General features: G+C 34.5%; 2 protein-coding genes across 2 annotated transcripts in view; one reads left to right on the top strand and one right to left on the bottom strand.

The window, feature by feature from the left end:
- The first annotated feature begins 362 nt into the window (after positions 1-362).
- On the top strand, positions 363-11236 carry STX6 (Syntaxin-6). Its single transcript, XM_051215558.1, has 3 exons — positions 363-726; positions 7971-8215; positions 10238-11236. The coding sequence occupies exons 1-3, from the start codon at positions 553-555 to the stop codon at positions 10629-10631; spliced, it is 813 nt and encodes a 270-aa protein (XP_051066091.1). The 5' UTR covers positions 363-552; the 3' UTR covers positions 10632-11236.
- Positions 11237-12795: 1559 nt separating this feature from the next.
- The window catches only part of LRFN5 (Leucine-rich repeat and fibronectin type-III domain-containing protein 5), an 81968-nt gene continuing 77978 nt past the window's right edge, over positions 12796-16785 (bottom strand). Inside the window, exon 3 of the mRNA XM_051215559.1 lies at positions 12796-16700. Within this exon, the coding sequence (XP_051066092.1) occupies positions 13836-16646 (2811 nt within the window). The 5' untranslated portion in view covers positions 16647-16700 and the 3' untranslated portion in view covers positions 12796-13835. The remainder of the gene's footprint in view (positions 16701-16785) is intronic.

The raw sequence follows: 16785 nt of genomic DNA on the forward strand, positions 1-16785 counted from the left end.
GGTGTTCAAGTAAATCTATTACAATGATGAAAATTAAGGTACTTGCAACAATAAAGATCAAATTAAAGAGTTAGGTAGAATCTAAATTAAGACAAACATTCCTTTCACCGTATGTGTAAATCGTTTATTTCGTTTACAACTCACAGGTTAGACAAGAGTCTTCTGAAGGTCTCTCAAGTTGATAGAAGGGATACCAAGTTACGTACCAGTACATTCGGGATAGCTCACCATCTTTAAAACATCTCTGGTGCGTAACAAATGGATATAACCATCCGCCACGTCCATAGTCAACACGTGACGTAGAAGTAATGCAATAGAAAGAACACTCTGACGAACAATGTTAACGCGGGAAGAGTGTACATGTGGACAACTTCTGGAACAATGCAGAAAATCAAAGAAAGCACATTTATTTGATATTTCTGCACATTGAGGATTGAAAATTGAGCTATCTCATGCTTGACATAAAATCAGCGGATATTTGAGTTGCTCGTTACCTGTTCACTCAAGCTTGGTGTTTTTTGTCCAGGTCATCCCAACGTGTTCTGTTTTATTATGGATGATACTGATCCGTATTTTTGTATGCAAGATGAAGTTTTCAAAAATTTGCAGCTTGCCAAAACTCTTTACGAAGATTGGAGAGGCGGGTCAAATCCTGGTGACCAGAAATTATTGACTAAAATCCGTCAAACAATCAAGAATATAGAATGGGATTTGATGGATCTTCAGGTATTTTTTCTTGTTTAGCGTTTAACAGCCGTCATTTTTTGGGAGCGCCCTATTTCTGATTGCGCTAGGATCAGTGCATATATCTAAATCTCTCAGTTTTGGGTAAATTTTGGAGAAGCCGCAATAGTAAACATTGGGGAAATGCCACAAAACCTCAAAATTTCTCCAGAATCTCATTTCACTTTAGGGAAGTGGGATTATATTTGTTAGTAAAGCGCCAAAAATTTTCGCAATTTTAGAGGGGGAAACGCAAAATTTCCCCTGACTTTGGGGTTTTCCCCCAAAATTTCCCATGAATTTTGCGCTTTTGTCCGAAATTTCACCATAATCTTATTACAGTTTTTGTAAACTCGTTTTAACGCAACACTTCTCAACAAATTTCTACAGATATAACGGTAAAACCAGGCGACAATACATACGTACAGTGTTTACTGCGATGTTACATTGTTTTTAGTCACTTACGCAGTACTAAAGAAACTTAAGGTTAACTGATCTATCGCTGTAATTAAAAAACTGATTCGTGACACAGAAATGTTTATTACGGTTAATAAAGTTACAAATGATTGATTTATACAAGGCTTTTTCATTGCTTTGTAACAGAAGAAGCAGGTTACGTAGACATTGAACTATCATTGACAATGTCCTACATAAATAAAAAAATATTCTTTAGTTTATAAGCGAATTTCAAGATATGTAAAACGTCGATGACGTACCAACGGTATAACAATGTTGTCAACAATGCGAACAAAAAACTTACAATTACGTCTGTTAAAACTTTCGAGGCCAGATGAAAGCAAGATGGACAGGAAATAATTTTTCTACTGACAATAAAAAAGTTGTTTTACTGCAAATATTGATCACAAATAATATTAAAACTGCATTATGTATTATATCAAACATGTAAAGTGCTTATAGCTCACCTTTTCTTTGGATCGTCATCCACGCTTATTCACTTTATCTCTTGCGTCATGCAAGAAAGCCTGGTTTGCAACATCCATGGCGTGTATTACTTCTTTTTCGGGGCAGGATGTACTTCGGAAACGAGAACACAGAACACCTACATATATAATAATACTATAGTGTGGACTTACTTTGAACCGTCCGGTAAAATTTGTACTTACTAATACCTAATCTACTTTTCGTTCCGTGTAAAGTGTACATGTTCGCCAGTTCCGGTGACAGCAGGTAACCTAGACAGGCTTTTGCTGATTTGCGAGGGTCATCACATATGAGCTCGTACAATCTGGCCACCTCAAATTTGTTCAAACACCTGTTACAACTTAAGAACTGATCACGGAACCTTAACTCATCTAAAGCAACTTCAAAAGAACGCAACTCTTTATGTGTTCTTAATGGGGAAGCAATAGTTGAATTGTTAAATTGGTCGCTACGCTTGTTCATTACACCCATGCATGAGCGTTCATTAAATGCGATCAGTTTATCAATCTTACTAAATACTTCAGTAACTGCTTTCAGAATCATTTTCAGCATTTTATTGTCATCATTGCACAACCTTTTCTTATGTTTACATGAAATCCAAATTACGGTTTAATAACTTCCGTTGATGTACATTGAAGCGGTGGTGAGAAAACCTCTGTTTTCGATTAACTACTTTATGAGCGTTGATTAAATAGGTACATACTTCGCTATAGGTGAGAATCTTCCTGTCAAAATGTTGACAACTGGAAAGTCGATCGGGGCAAATCCAACTTCAACCGCAGCAACCTCTAGTTCTTCAGAGGTGCATAAATAATCGTTAAGTTTTCGTTTAGCAGCCCTAACACAAAAGTGATTTAGTAAGTTGAACAATTTATCTTTTCGGCTTTTCCACTTCACACGGTAGCGTTTCATCATCTATTGTAATTTTCTTATTGTAACCGAGTACTGCGGTTAAATAGACTTTCATTTCCTCGGCTATATCGTAGTCATCTAAAAAGAATGAATTTAAAGTGATTACAACTTACCACAACAATGTAGTACCGTGCATTTTTTCAAAGTGAAGCGACTATCACAGTCGACACTATCAATAATATTCGTTGCAGTCACATCATCACGATAAATAAAATGGTCGTTGTTCAGCAGCCACTTTTTAGGGATGCAAAGAACTTGCTTCTTCTCCTTATCGTTAACCAATATGTATTGTCCTGATCGGTGCTGTAAATCAATGCCGAGGCGTTAAAAATTGAAAATTTATTACATTCATGAAAATTCATTAAAACTTCCTGATGAACAAGGCCAAAGCACTAACCAACAGACACTTACTGCATAACGTACTATATTTGCGACAGCCATTGAGAAATGATGTCACATTTACTATTGGAATGTATGCAAAAGGGGAATAATAGCCTCATAATTTTGTGTCGGTATACAAATGCACTTGTAAAGTATGTCAGTGTAATCCACGTACATTCGTGGCTTACGGTAGAATACTTGAATATGCCTATAGTACTGGAGGAAAATGAGTCAGTAAAAAAATCCAACGGGTTATGGAATGCCCTAAACCTAATCCTGCTCCCATCAGTAATTTGTGTTATCAACCCCGGTTTGCCGTTGGCAATAACTACATTGTCAGGTCCGATGGTTGTTAGCTTTGAGTTTCTGCAAGTGATGATTTCCTTGGATGAATCATAACTTACCTCAGGCTCAGATTGTCAGCCATATCCTGATTCAGTATACTTGGAAGTAAACTTCTTCAGCATATCGCTGTACAACTTGTTTAGCCGCAGCAAATCCGTGGTGTACTGAACGCCTAATTTTCCTCATGTATGATTCAAAGGAAAGGCAGAGAACGACTCTAAACTGCCATGTTCTATGACGTCCTCTGCAATGTGCTTTAAACTATGCACACTATAGATTAAGTGATCGCTACCGTAACAGTTTTTGTAATCTAATAAGAAGTTGTTCGCATAAACCCGAACACTGTTCGCGAATATGGTGTGCAACTTAGGGTGCGATAATAAATATATTGACAGGAACAGGCCCTGGAAGTTTCTGTACATTGATAGTGGTAACCTCTCATGAAGAACTACAAGGCCTAAGTATAATAAGAACAACCGACATTCAGTTGCTTTCCATACAGAAACTTCATGCAGTGAACGACATTTCCTTGGAAAGTCGCATGTAGTGTGCTGTCTACATAAGTCCCCAAAGTTTACCATGGCGACTTCCCCAAAATTGGGAGGTTGGGTGTGATCGCAGAAAGAATTGTTAAGTAAACACCATGACGGGAATATTGCAGAAAAGTGCACGAAAAATTTGCAATACGTTCCAAAAGTGTGATTCGTTCTCGAGGCTTCCACCGTTTGAAACTTCTGCATGTATATCGTGTTCGCACATCATTATGTTAAGCATAGACCATAATAATTTGTGTTCTGTTTTTATAACTGCTAAATATTCTAATCAATGTTCTGGGGATTGATTAGTGTAGTTGAATTACAGTGCTCCATCGTTTCAAACCACAAGTTACCATGGGGTTTTAGTGTTATACAATCTTGGGCGTTAGCCATCCTATTGGAGGTAGTAAGCTCGTAGCTGTAGCCAACATTTAAGCTGACACTCTGTCTTATAAGTTATCTGCGAAACTATAGAGTACACTTTACGGGTGGAATTTTCGTCAATCGCTAGTCTTATCGACCTTCTTTATCTCCAATCAAGTTATCTAAAATTTCTTAGTAACATCTACCTGTATTAAAAGGACGCTATCAGTTTGATTGTATAATATCTTCCTCTTAGTCAGGGAAGTAGACTTTATTAAATAGTCTGAAAAGCTCAGAACCTAATAACTTGGTAATAAAGTATCTAACTCAATTATTGAATATAGGTTATTTAAAGTATTATTATTATTTATTATTATTAATAATAAAATAATACAATTATCGAATATAGATTATTTAAAGTAGTCACATTCGTTTTGTCTGGTACAGCATGTACTAAGTTTTGTGGTACACTTAAGTGTGAGAGTTAGTGATACTACTAGTCCAACTAAATCGGAGTAGTCGACTTGGCGATTCAGACTTGGAACTTATCAGCTGATAGTTGATTGTTTTATTCACTAAGTTGCCTTTCTTCAATAACATTCAAATCCATATGGGTAGATGAGTTGGGACATCATCTCTTCTGATTCTCTTAGGAGACGGAAGCACAGTTATCAATAGTATGTCGTTTGTTATCATCCTCACCCAATACGGTTGCAGTTTTACACGGATTTCTAAACATAATGGATGGTGTAGTTCTCTTCTCAAGTTCAGGTTTATGTACTTCGCCATGTGACATGTTATTTATGTATGAGGTTAGTGATAATTCCGTACCAACGAAACAAAGTGGGTGAACCAAACTCCAGAACTGACCAGTTAGTTAAAAGCTCAAAGGTTTTGACTATTTCTCGTCATATCTCTAAAGATAGATCGTCTGTATTTCCACCTTGATAAACCTTTCGTTTGTCTAACAATCTACGGAGGAAAATTTAATATGCCTCTTAAAACTGATCATGCTCTGGGGATTGATGTCACTTTCCAAGTGTAGTCCTTAAATTAATCCTGATTTTCACCATATGCATCGCAAACTTACTCTCAGAACTATTTACACGTCCCATTATCTTTGGTTTCGAATATCACAGTTTCTGTTTAGATAAGAAAAACGTGGACAACTATATGGAGTGCTCAAATAACGTTCATAAACCCTCATTACTTGTGGTACGGGACAGTAGCATTCAACTTACAACCAAGAGCTAATTTTTTCGTGGAGGGGTGCTGTATCTTACTGTATCGTTATGAGCTATGGCCATTTAGTAGAATTATTAGATGTATAGTGTTTATATTAAGAAATGTTTTGTAAATAGGAGTCGTAAACACAAGTTGATTGAAGTGGGTAGAATATATAGTACAGGTTTAACCACCACATACTGTATTATTGTTTAGACACAAATATTGGTATTGAATATATATGCACCACACTTCACCATTTGATTTGTATGAGAACTGAGGTACTGCCCGGGCGCCCAAACTCAAGCGGGTGGTTTTCTTAGGGAGCCACTCCCTAAGTCTTTGACTCAAAGGTCTAATCTACAGGGCAGTGTGGCAATTTTAAGAGATGCAGTCCCATGGTAGCTGGTTACGGACATTAGGTTCACACATCATTTATTCCCTCAAGATCCTGGAGCCCATCTTCACCGTTGGTTTGGAATTAGGGTTCTCCTGCTTCCCTAAATGGATCCTCTATATCCACCGATCCAGTTAAAGTCCCGGACATTCACTTTTCATCTTCTCAATTTCGTAAACAACATCCCTGCCACGAGAAGGCAGTGAGTAGTACTTCCGTGGGAGTGACTGTATATACGTGACCATATGAGAGGATTTGGAGAAGGAGAGTGGACTCTCCCCACCCTCTGTCGTAACAAGGCATTCGGGGATACAAACTGTCAAACCAATATGATTGTATGGAACTAAAATTTAGAAATATCGTTTATTATTAGAACTTATCCGCAAGTCTCGTTCAATCTACCTTGTGATGTGGCAAATGCTAGTTTAAATCGAACTCTGTTGGAAAAATCGGGATAGATCCTTTTCACCTTGCTGCTTGAGCAAAGGTTCTTGTTGCTTTTATTATATCAAGTTCACTACGCGTTAAATAAGTATTGACTATTCCACCATTTCATATACTTATCCAGTGCTTTGTTTTCTTCTTGTTGCCTTCATTCGTTGTTTGTAAAGTATGATAAAATGAACTGATACATAAGTCTGAAATGTCTTTGTTTAAGTCTGTGTCATTTTTTACTTGTTAATCAATTATTTGGTTTGTGGTTATAGTCAGTCTAATTTTATGGATTATATAGACTTTCACCTTGGCAAGTTGTTTCGTTCGTGCATTTTATTTATGTAAGAAAGGCTAATAATCAGTGTAAAACTGTATCTAAGATTTGTCTCTACGTTGTATATTTAGACTCGTTCCTGTGAAATATTTCTTAAAGTCTATAGTCCCCATGAGGTTCAGGACGATTTTGTTCTATAAATTGATGTAGTGATTTCGGAACTTCAGCAAGTAAGTTGATTTGTGTGAGACTAAATGTGGGTTTGAATTTTAGTAAAGGCATAAATTATCACAAAATTATAAGACAATGGCGTGTTAATTGATATCGATAAGTATGTAGATGTTTGCGAAAATTCCCGTTAATTGATTGAAAACTTGTAACAGGAATTTAAAGTGGAAACTTTCTTGTTGGTCTATTCATATATTCATTTTCTTAAGTTCTGTTGTGTCGTAAAATCTTTGACAAGTTAATTTCCTGATTTCTCTCTGTCATTTGACATCAGTAGATATTTGCATCTACAGTTATGTTGGTTTTTTGTGAATTGTTTTTTATCAAATAATTACTTTCTTATTTTTCATCATGTCTTACGTTTAGAGTTGCTTTCCATCACAAACAAGTATTAGTGAATTATCTAATAATGAAAATAATCTACTTTACTTTCAGCTGTATGTTAATACAGTCGGTTTTGAACCATATCTTTTTTTTAAATGTTAGTGTTAATTATTGGCTGTCTGAACCGAAGCCTATAGGGTCGGGTTCTAACCTACATACCAAGTTGAGTGCTCTAGCCACTTTTCTAGACATCTAAAAGAAGAAATTTACCAAGTACGTGTTTTAATCTATTGTATTGTTCTTCACCAGTGACCTACCTATCAAGGCAAGATATATGTTATAATTTCTTTTATTACGACCCAGCTACTCTTATTGCTTAGTATTTTTAGACACTACTTCACTCGAAAAGTCCCCAAATCAGGACACAGTTGAGCAGGAACGAAATTATATTCCATATGACAAGGGTAGATGGGAGTGGGAATCACAATAAGAGAAACGTTGGTATATTTATAATTTTTACATAAGAAGATTCTAGAGTCTTCTCCAAGTGTCCACTAGCGCTGATTGGATAAGAAATTGTCAGTCAGCGTGCCCCAACATAATCCTGTACGAAACGTGCTCTAGTCCAGTTTATATTTCGCTAACAATATTCCGCATCCTTTAATGATCTCGTGTGATGAAAGAAATATGTTTAGCACTTTAAGTCTCAGTTGTTATGGCCTAGGAATTTCAACTGATATACATGGGGCAGTTATACGTTGTTTATGACTGTGTGTTAGTTATTATTTAATCAACATGTATTGCAAGAAACAAACGACTCCTTAGTTTACTACCAAGTATCATTTTCAATAAATCTGAAATGTTTAATTTTCGAATCTATTTCCAGGAAACTATTGGAGCAGTGGAAAATAATCCTATAAAATTTCGTCTATCCGATAATGATATATCAGCAAGACGTCAATTTTTAACAGAAGCAAAAAATGTAGTAAAGAATGCGAAAAATTGTTTAAACTCATCAGATAATGGCAGCAAAAGAAACGATTCACCTATTGATTTCACAGTTCATACCGCACCGCGTCCATCATCATCACCACCCTCATCGGTGTTATGTAATGGAGATTTGAAAGTGAAGTAAGCGAATACTTTACAAGTTTATTTTGTGTATGTTTGAACTATTGTTACTGCTGTCCTACAACTTGCATTACGTTGATTCTGTGACGTCAAGAGTTCGTTTTAATGTTAATAGCTTTAACTGTATAAGTAAACACCTTTAAATTAAACACTGAACTACATTCTATATACTCTGGTTAAAGATATTACCCAAGTATTAATAGATTTACGACCCAAATTCGGAAGCAGAAAGTTGAATACTTGTTTCACTGGTCCACTCTGAGAACATTCATCTGTAAATGTTGTTGGCATTTGTTATAACTGCAAGTTGATCGATATCCATAGAAGACTGGTCAATCAGAATCTTGTAGTATTCCTCTACCCCGTGCATACTATTTTACCTATTACCTAGCATCCCAAGCTTTGTCCAATTATACGTTTCTGTCATCAAGATTAACCTTGAGTTGAGGCTGAGGTAATCCCAATTCGTGCTGGTCCATAACGTATGCCTCTCTTCTAGCCCAGTTTTCAGTCCGGTAGTAGAACATAGTAAGCAGTAGTTCAGTAATATATCTCATGTGAACCAACTCATCAAATAATACAGATCAATTTCTTGATCACACATAAACGTGAATATAAAATTACCGTGTAGATATAACTGCACCAAAAGTGGAAGAAAGCGGGGAAAAAGGTGAATGGTTAATGCACCATAATTAAGGAATAGTAAGGTGTATGGCAATGGCTAGTAAGGTCCACTGAAAACTTGCAGGAAGTAGAATATAGAAGTACAAAAATGCAATTATCTCATAATTATACAAAGAAAATATAAATAGTGATAGTTCATAAGATAATTTTGAAAGACTCGTGTAACCGCGTAGTTTTATTTGTGCTAATAATGTTTTAGGACACTGTTTAGACAGAAATTCAAGACAGTACATGCTAATCTTATTCACTTTAGGGACTGTTTCAGAATAATTTGGGTATGAAAGGTTGGATATACGTTTCCACAATTGGAACAGACTATCTGAGCTGAGGGTCTTCGAAAATTATTTTTTCTTTAGTATTACTATTGCTTATTATTGGCACTCTGTAGGTATTGTCATAGTTCAGTAATGTTTTAGTTATAGCAAAGTCGTTTTGAAATAAAAGTTTTAATGGTTGGGGACATTTTATAATGACATCCAAATGACCATAAATACATCAGACAGGATATATATGAGATAACAATTAAGGTACGGTTCTACTGGCTGGTAAGGTTCTATGGTATGCGCATTATCGATGAACATTAATGAAAAAAAACCTAAGAGTTTTTATTGTAATCTCATGTCATCCAAGGAGTTGATAAAATTTATTATTGAATCGTTTCACCTTAGTTTCCTGTTGGATAACGAAGATCGACGCCTATATAGAAAAACTTTAAATTTCCCCAATAGTAAAACACACCTTAATAACGGATGCTACAAAGCAGGAAATATAAGCTTAAAGCCCATGAAAATATGTAAAATCGAGTGACGTTCAATCATGCGGTCGTTTACAAACATTTCAGTAGTTTAAATACATATTTTATGGTGTGACTATGGGTTGATTCAATTTGGAATTTGTTTAAGTTATAACTATTCAAATTTAGCGAATAACCAATACAAAGTAAATCGTCATATATATTAGTCTCTTTCCTTGCACCGAGCCATATCAAGTGAATGGTTTTATTAGCGTACGCGTTTATAGAATAATTCTATAGTCAATTTCATCGTTGTTTGTTGACTGTAATTCACATTAGTAGATAATATCCCGTTGTCAAACTATCGAATTAGGACACTAGTTATTGTAAATTTCATTAGTTCTATGTATATACGACTTCAAGTTACTTACGTTTTCTGGTCATATCCTGGTAAAAATGTTTATTATTAAATTTTATTCAACATATGTTAACAATTTTATCAGTTTAGTGTATTTAACATTAGATCAGTCTCACATTGAATTTCATTGACAAATACTTGTGTTTTCTTTTGTCCCTCTCCCTTATCATCTTCCATTTTAAATCAGTGATCAAACAACAAATAAAACACAATCTAGTAAACGAATAAATTCTCATATAAAAAAGTCATCACCATCATCAAACATCTATTCTATACATTATGATCCGTTAACAGAACAGAAACAATTATTATATGAACAAGACAATCGATTGGATCAATTAGGTACAACCATATCGAATTTAAAAGGAATGTCGCAGCGTATCGGTGATGAATTAGGTGATCAAGTTGTTCTGTTAGATGATTTCAATAATGAAATGGTTAGTACAGAATCAAGGCTTGATTCAGTAACTAAACGGACAGCACGTTTACTACACTTAAATACTGATCGTCGTCAATGGTGTGCTATTTTCTCTTTGTTAATCACACTCATTGTTATATTGATTTTATTTAGTGTCCTATAATTGTTATCCTAAATAAATAAGATATATATATATATATATATATATTCGTTTTTGTATTATACTGTCTTGTTCTCATATTTATACGTCTCTTTTCCAAGTGGTTATTTTAATCAATAGTTTCCTCATGACTTGATTTATTTGTTTTGTATTGTTTACTTTGTTCGAACCAAAATGTGTTGTTCTCACTATATGACACTAATGTTTATAGTCTCTTTTGAATTTTATTGTTAACTTATCATTCACTAATTCAACTTTATCTGTGATGTTAATTCATTAAGAGATATTCAGAGAGTTTATTATTGAAGAGTTACTGTTGTTCTTTTTCTTACTGTCGATGCTTGTATATTCAAACTTAAGTCATTTCAATTCTGATTTGATTGTTTTTGCATTATACTTAATATGAACTGTATTTGAAAGTGATGTTAATTCAGTCTTTAACAATTACCGTTTAAATTTGGAACTTCTCGGTAAGGGTTCGAATCCCACAGAAAAAGTATCAATTCCCTCAAGATTTTAGATGAGCTTTGATGATAAGTCCCAATAAGCACGAAATGTAAGTTGAACTGGATATTTTTGCCAGCCATCTCCAACCATTTGACGTTTCAACACAATGTATGTGATGTGTCACTTAGACTAATGGATACATTGAAACTTAATAGATAGGATTCTGTAAGTACTAAGTACTAGACAAATAATGAAAATGGTCACTACTCAATAATCAATCAATGTAAACACCTTAAATTATGTGTGGTCTGATTTCGTGGATATTTGCTGGGATTAAAAACCTGGTGCCGTTTCTCAGTAGGTCTAATATATTCGCGATAGAAATAATTCAAATGCTCAATGGTATACATTTATTCACAACCTTGACTAACACATATTGCACTGAAGCTTTCAACAACGATATGACAGGAAGTGGATTATTAAAAATTATTATGTAGAAAAGCTGTTTATTGGTATGAAACTTGACATTTTACACACTAAGATACATGATACTATAAGACAATGAAATGTTTGCAGAAGTCCTACTTGAGTATTATTGCTAAACGCCAACAGGTGATGTGGATCGCCAATTCACCGGGAGTTTTTCTATGATAACTAGTCGGACTAAGTTGGGAATACAGATTGAAGGAAAGCACTTACTTTAAACATAATTTCCACTGTGTAAGTCGATTCTTGATACATAAAATATAAAAATAGTGGTCTTCAGCACGATGAGATGTAATTATCAGGACAAATCACAGAGTAGTCGAAGTTGTAACAATATCAGTAGTAGTAAAAAAAGACTTAAAATAGATAACATGGAATAAAGGGTAATATAATTTTGGAACTTAGGATTTAAGGGACCACATGCTCCATTGCGAATAATTTTGGGCCATATCCAAAATTTTCAACGGTTGGCCACAATCTCCCGGACCTCATTCTGTCATCAACTCCATGAACATGTGATACGTTTCGGTTAGTCCGCCTCACGCTTTCTAACCTACTTCTACATTATTCAGAATCATGCGTCAAGATAGTTGATGGTTGGCCAGACGTAATACATGCCCTGACTACCTCAGTCGATGAAAATAACCTGTTGCCCTCAATCCAATTTCAACATCGCTCAATTTGTTGTCCCAATATACGCGTAAGCGACAAGTTGGTAATATTTTTACCATACCGAGTGGAAGATGGGATCTGAACGATCTTGTGGGTACTCTCATTTCGACCATCCAGTGTAGCTAAACTCACTGCTTCGTCATATGAATTGAATACTTTGTCACCAATGCTAATTACGTTACTGACAAGAAAGTCCGAAAATGGTATAAATTGACTGGTTTGGCTACTTGATTATAGACAGTTTATCAGCTTAAAAATGGCCTGTTTATTCAAAAGTCCGACTATTTATTCCTGGTTCTCAATGCTTTGGAACATATTACTCGTGATCAAATGCAAAATGACCTATCATGCAGGTTTCGAATTCAAATACTACTCACTTTGACTGTTCAGATTAAATAGAGATTCTCAGTAGGCTGAACATAAGACACCCTAGTGTTTCATCGTCCCCGGCACTAACTGGGTTATTCATTTAGAATATTGTAGATACTCTCGTGTTATCAGTTTGAAAGATTTCATCTGCTTTGCTTTAGCACAGTAGATTTAAGATCCTTAAATCTGGTGGCTATAAAATAAAATATCACCTACTACCTTTAGTCTTATTATGATTGTAGTAATTATCGAATGCCTTGTAACTGAATCCTTTTTTCTTTAATATTTTCCGTAGATTATCTTCACTCTTGTCCCATGTATGTAGTCTAGAAATGATTTCACAGAGTCAATCGCTCATCGTGTGTATCGTAACTACCACGTATCTTTCGACTATCTTAAGGGTGATCTACGCTAAAGCTATGACCTGTATTTAATTCACTGCTTAAACAACTTACGATACATCAAGGCTTTTCGGCTAGTTACTCACTTTTATTATTATTAATGGTATTATTCAATATTGTATATTGAGTACAATATGGAAATCTCTTTAGTAGTCAAATAAATCTACTATCCTCTTCCTATCTTTTCTAAAGCAGTCTCAGAATTTTCGCAAAGCAAAGACTATGCTTTTATAATTATCATTTATGATTGTCGAAATATATCGATAACTAGAACAAAAAATTCAATGTTTGACTTTCACAATTTATGAATATATATAGACTACTATTAATAAAGTAGTAGACAAAAGATGAATGAGAAATGTTTATTACACAAAAGAGTTTGATTTTATTTGAATATTGTTAGTTAGTTAACTTGGAAAGACTTTGGAATAGTTAAAAAATTACTTGAGCATGGGGGCAAGAACAAGAGTTTCGTGTCTACAATGAGAGGAGGAGATTTCTAATGAATGTAGAAAGGAAGATATCTTTTTTTATCTGTCTGTCAGTCGTTTCATTGAATCCAAATGGATTAATCTAACAAAAAATCATTTCTCTGTAATATTGATTAATGGTTAGTTATGTTCATTTACATAAATATGACTGTTCAAGAAGACGGTGAGTTTTTATTTACTTTACAATAGAGTTGTTTTCACAACAAAATGCTTTGAATTAAGTTAATATATATATATATATATATATATATATATATATATATATATATATATATATATATATACAGTTGAGATTTATTTTGTTTATCGACGGAGGTTTAGCACTATGATCTATATTAGTCCTAATTGTTGGTTCCATTTATTTGAGCCTTATTTTCTTGTGTACAAGCGGTAGTTTTTCTTGGCAAATCATGACTATTAAGCATATCCATAGGTGTGCTCATAAAGTTTTCTGATTGGTAATTTCTAGTAGAATTCGTCATAAGTTCAATCAACTGTTGTTGTTGTTGTAGGCTCTGCTCTTTATGATGCGGATATGGACGTGTTTGTAAATAGGTTGGATAATCTGCAGAATACAATATTGATTGTGTTGATGGTTGATTAGTATAACTACTATTTTGTGTTTGTCTATCGGTCAGCAAAGATGAATTATGTGAACCGACTAAATTCGGTTGCCATGAAATGATAGGATTTATTGTCAATGTTTTATTTATTGGATTCATTGTTTGTGTCCATTGCATAGTTAGAGGTGTAATATTTGCGGGAGTTTGAAAGATTCCATTATTTGGCTGATTTCCGACATCGTTACGATTTAACTGGGTACCATTCATCGGAAATAAGGATTGGGCAGCCAGGCTAAGAAACGATTGTGCTGCACTAGGATTTAAACTGTTATTTTCTGTCAGTCCAGGTTTTAGAATACACCTTTCACCAACAAATGTTTCTAACGGTCTGGGTACATCATATTCATGGCTTCCTGCCCCTGAATAAGCATATTCAGGCATTGGCCAGTAGGCTGGATTCGGTGGCGGTGTGGAATTCGCCTCTAGACGAGGGTTTGGAACAGTTGTGAGTAACAACGCTTGTGGTATATTGGGTCTACGGGCGGATATCGTTGTTGAACCAAACTGTGATGGCATTGGAGTAGTGGTTGCTAACACCATATCAGCAAATGTAGTACATGTTGTTTCTACATCTTCACGCTGTAACAGTTTAGCATCTAAACTATTCCCATTTTGATTCAAATGATGCGATCCAATATTATTCATAGCTGATTGATGCTTACTACCTCTCAACAAATGACCATTATTATTATTGCTACTATTTATCCATGAAAACCACTTACTATGCGATCCTAAATGTGATTTACGTAGATTTTTTGCTGATAAATGATTATTGATTTGACAAAACCAGGAAAAACAATTTGTCGCCAAGTATAATAATGCTAAAGTGGCAATAAATGTTCCTATAACTGCACCGAGTAATTCTAATAATGTAAATCTTTTTATGAATAAATAACCATATGTCTCTTTACTTTCCTCTTGTAATGAATTTGTTATCTGTTTATCAAGTATCTGTGAAGTTGTGGTCAATGATGACATTGAAACTTCAGCATTGTCATCTTTCGGAGTATGTTGCTTACGACTGTCCAAACTTGAAGATTCACCAATTATTACAGGATTAATAAATTCAGATGGTTTCAGAGGTCCAGACACACGTACAGTAACTTCATGAAGCCTATAATATTGAAATTTGGTTTGATGATTATCAGATGTTGGGACAATTAGGGATGTAGGTTTAAATGGGTTAACAATACCCTCGGAAGAAGTCAATGATGTAGTAGATACTGAAGATATTGATGGTATCCCATCATTATTCCATATTGTACATGTGAAGTTTTCAATATTTACTGAATTCAAACTTACATTTAATGCAAGTTTTCGTTCAATCATTTTGTTCCCTGGTAATATATTCAAAGATGATTGACTATTAGAATGCATAAAATACTGATCATTGGAACCTTGTTTAACTGAAGGGTCTAAAATTTGCTGTACTTTTTGTCCGTGTATCTTATATGTCCATGCAAGACTTGGTGTTGGTCTACCTTTACCAATACATGTCAGTTGAGCGAAATCTGCACTTGCTTTTAACATATTTATTTCAATTCCAGTTATACTTGGGATTGGACAAAAATAATCCCAACTACGTGGTAACTTCTTACCAGCCAAGGCAGGTGGTTGTGCACATGTCATATTCATATGTTGCATTAAACGAATTGATGATTCTGTTGGTGAATTTGACCAATCAGTAACATCTTTTTTGTGATCATTATTGTTTAAATCTTTACCAGTGACATACTGATATGCATCGTAAGACTGACTTTCTACTAACCTTGAAAGCCACATAAGCTGACAATCACAATTTAAGGGATTATTGCTCAAATCTAGATAGCCAAGGTTAGGACGAGGTGGAACAGTTGATAAATGATGAATTTTTGAAGTTGGAGGATCTATGACAAGTTCAGCGAATTGTGGATCTAACCATGTTAAAATATTATCAGATAAACTTAACTGTTTCGGTTTAGCCTTAGCTATTGTCTCGTAATCTAGTGAAGTTAAATCACAGTTTCGAGCTGCCAAGTGAAAAACATGAGCACCATGAAATGATGTTCGATCAAAAATTATTCCTCTATTATCAGTTAGTGAGAGAAGCTTTAAAGATGGTCCAGCAAATGCTTCTGATCTAATTGTTATTATTCGATTTTTCGACAAATCTAATATACGTAAATGTTCCATAGCAGAAAAAGTATGTGATTCAATCTCTTTTAAATCAAAATTACTTATTTGAAGATATGTTAATGTTTCCAAACCGGTTAGATTATCACGTGTTAAAATTCCATTGTGTTGACCAGTAGAATTCATTCCTGAAATGATAAGTTTTGCAATTTTAACTGGAATATCATTTCTTGGAATTGGTAAAGATGGTATTGTTGACTGACAAAATAATACAGGACGATCATTTTCAGTCAATTGTAAACATGCACATTTAACAGATGATGTAATAATGCTTAGAAGGATGAAGAAATAAAAAATGTACAAAAGTCTTAAACTGATTAAGGGATGCATAGAATTCGATAGATTTTTGAGTTCCATATTCTTTATTTGTTTTCAAAGTTGTCAATCCTGTTGGGATAGTAACAGAATGATCTGTAGAAAAAGAAAAAGAAAGTAACTTATTAGAATACTAAAAACTGTATGATAACGATATGTAGTTTTTAAAACAACCAAGCCT

The sequence above is a fragment of the Schistosoma haematobium genome, chromosome 4 (assembly GCF_000699445.3).
Source record: "Schistosoma haematobium chromosome 4, whole genome shotgun sequence".
Taxonomy (NCBI): Eukaryota; Metazoa; Platyhelminthes; class Trematoda; order Strigeidida; family Schistosomatidae; genus Schistosoma; species Schistosoma haematobium.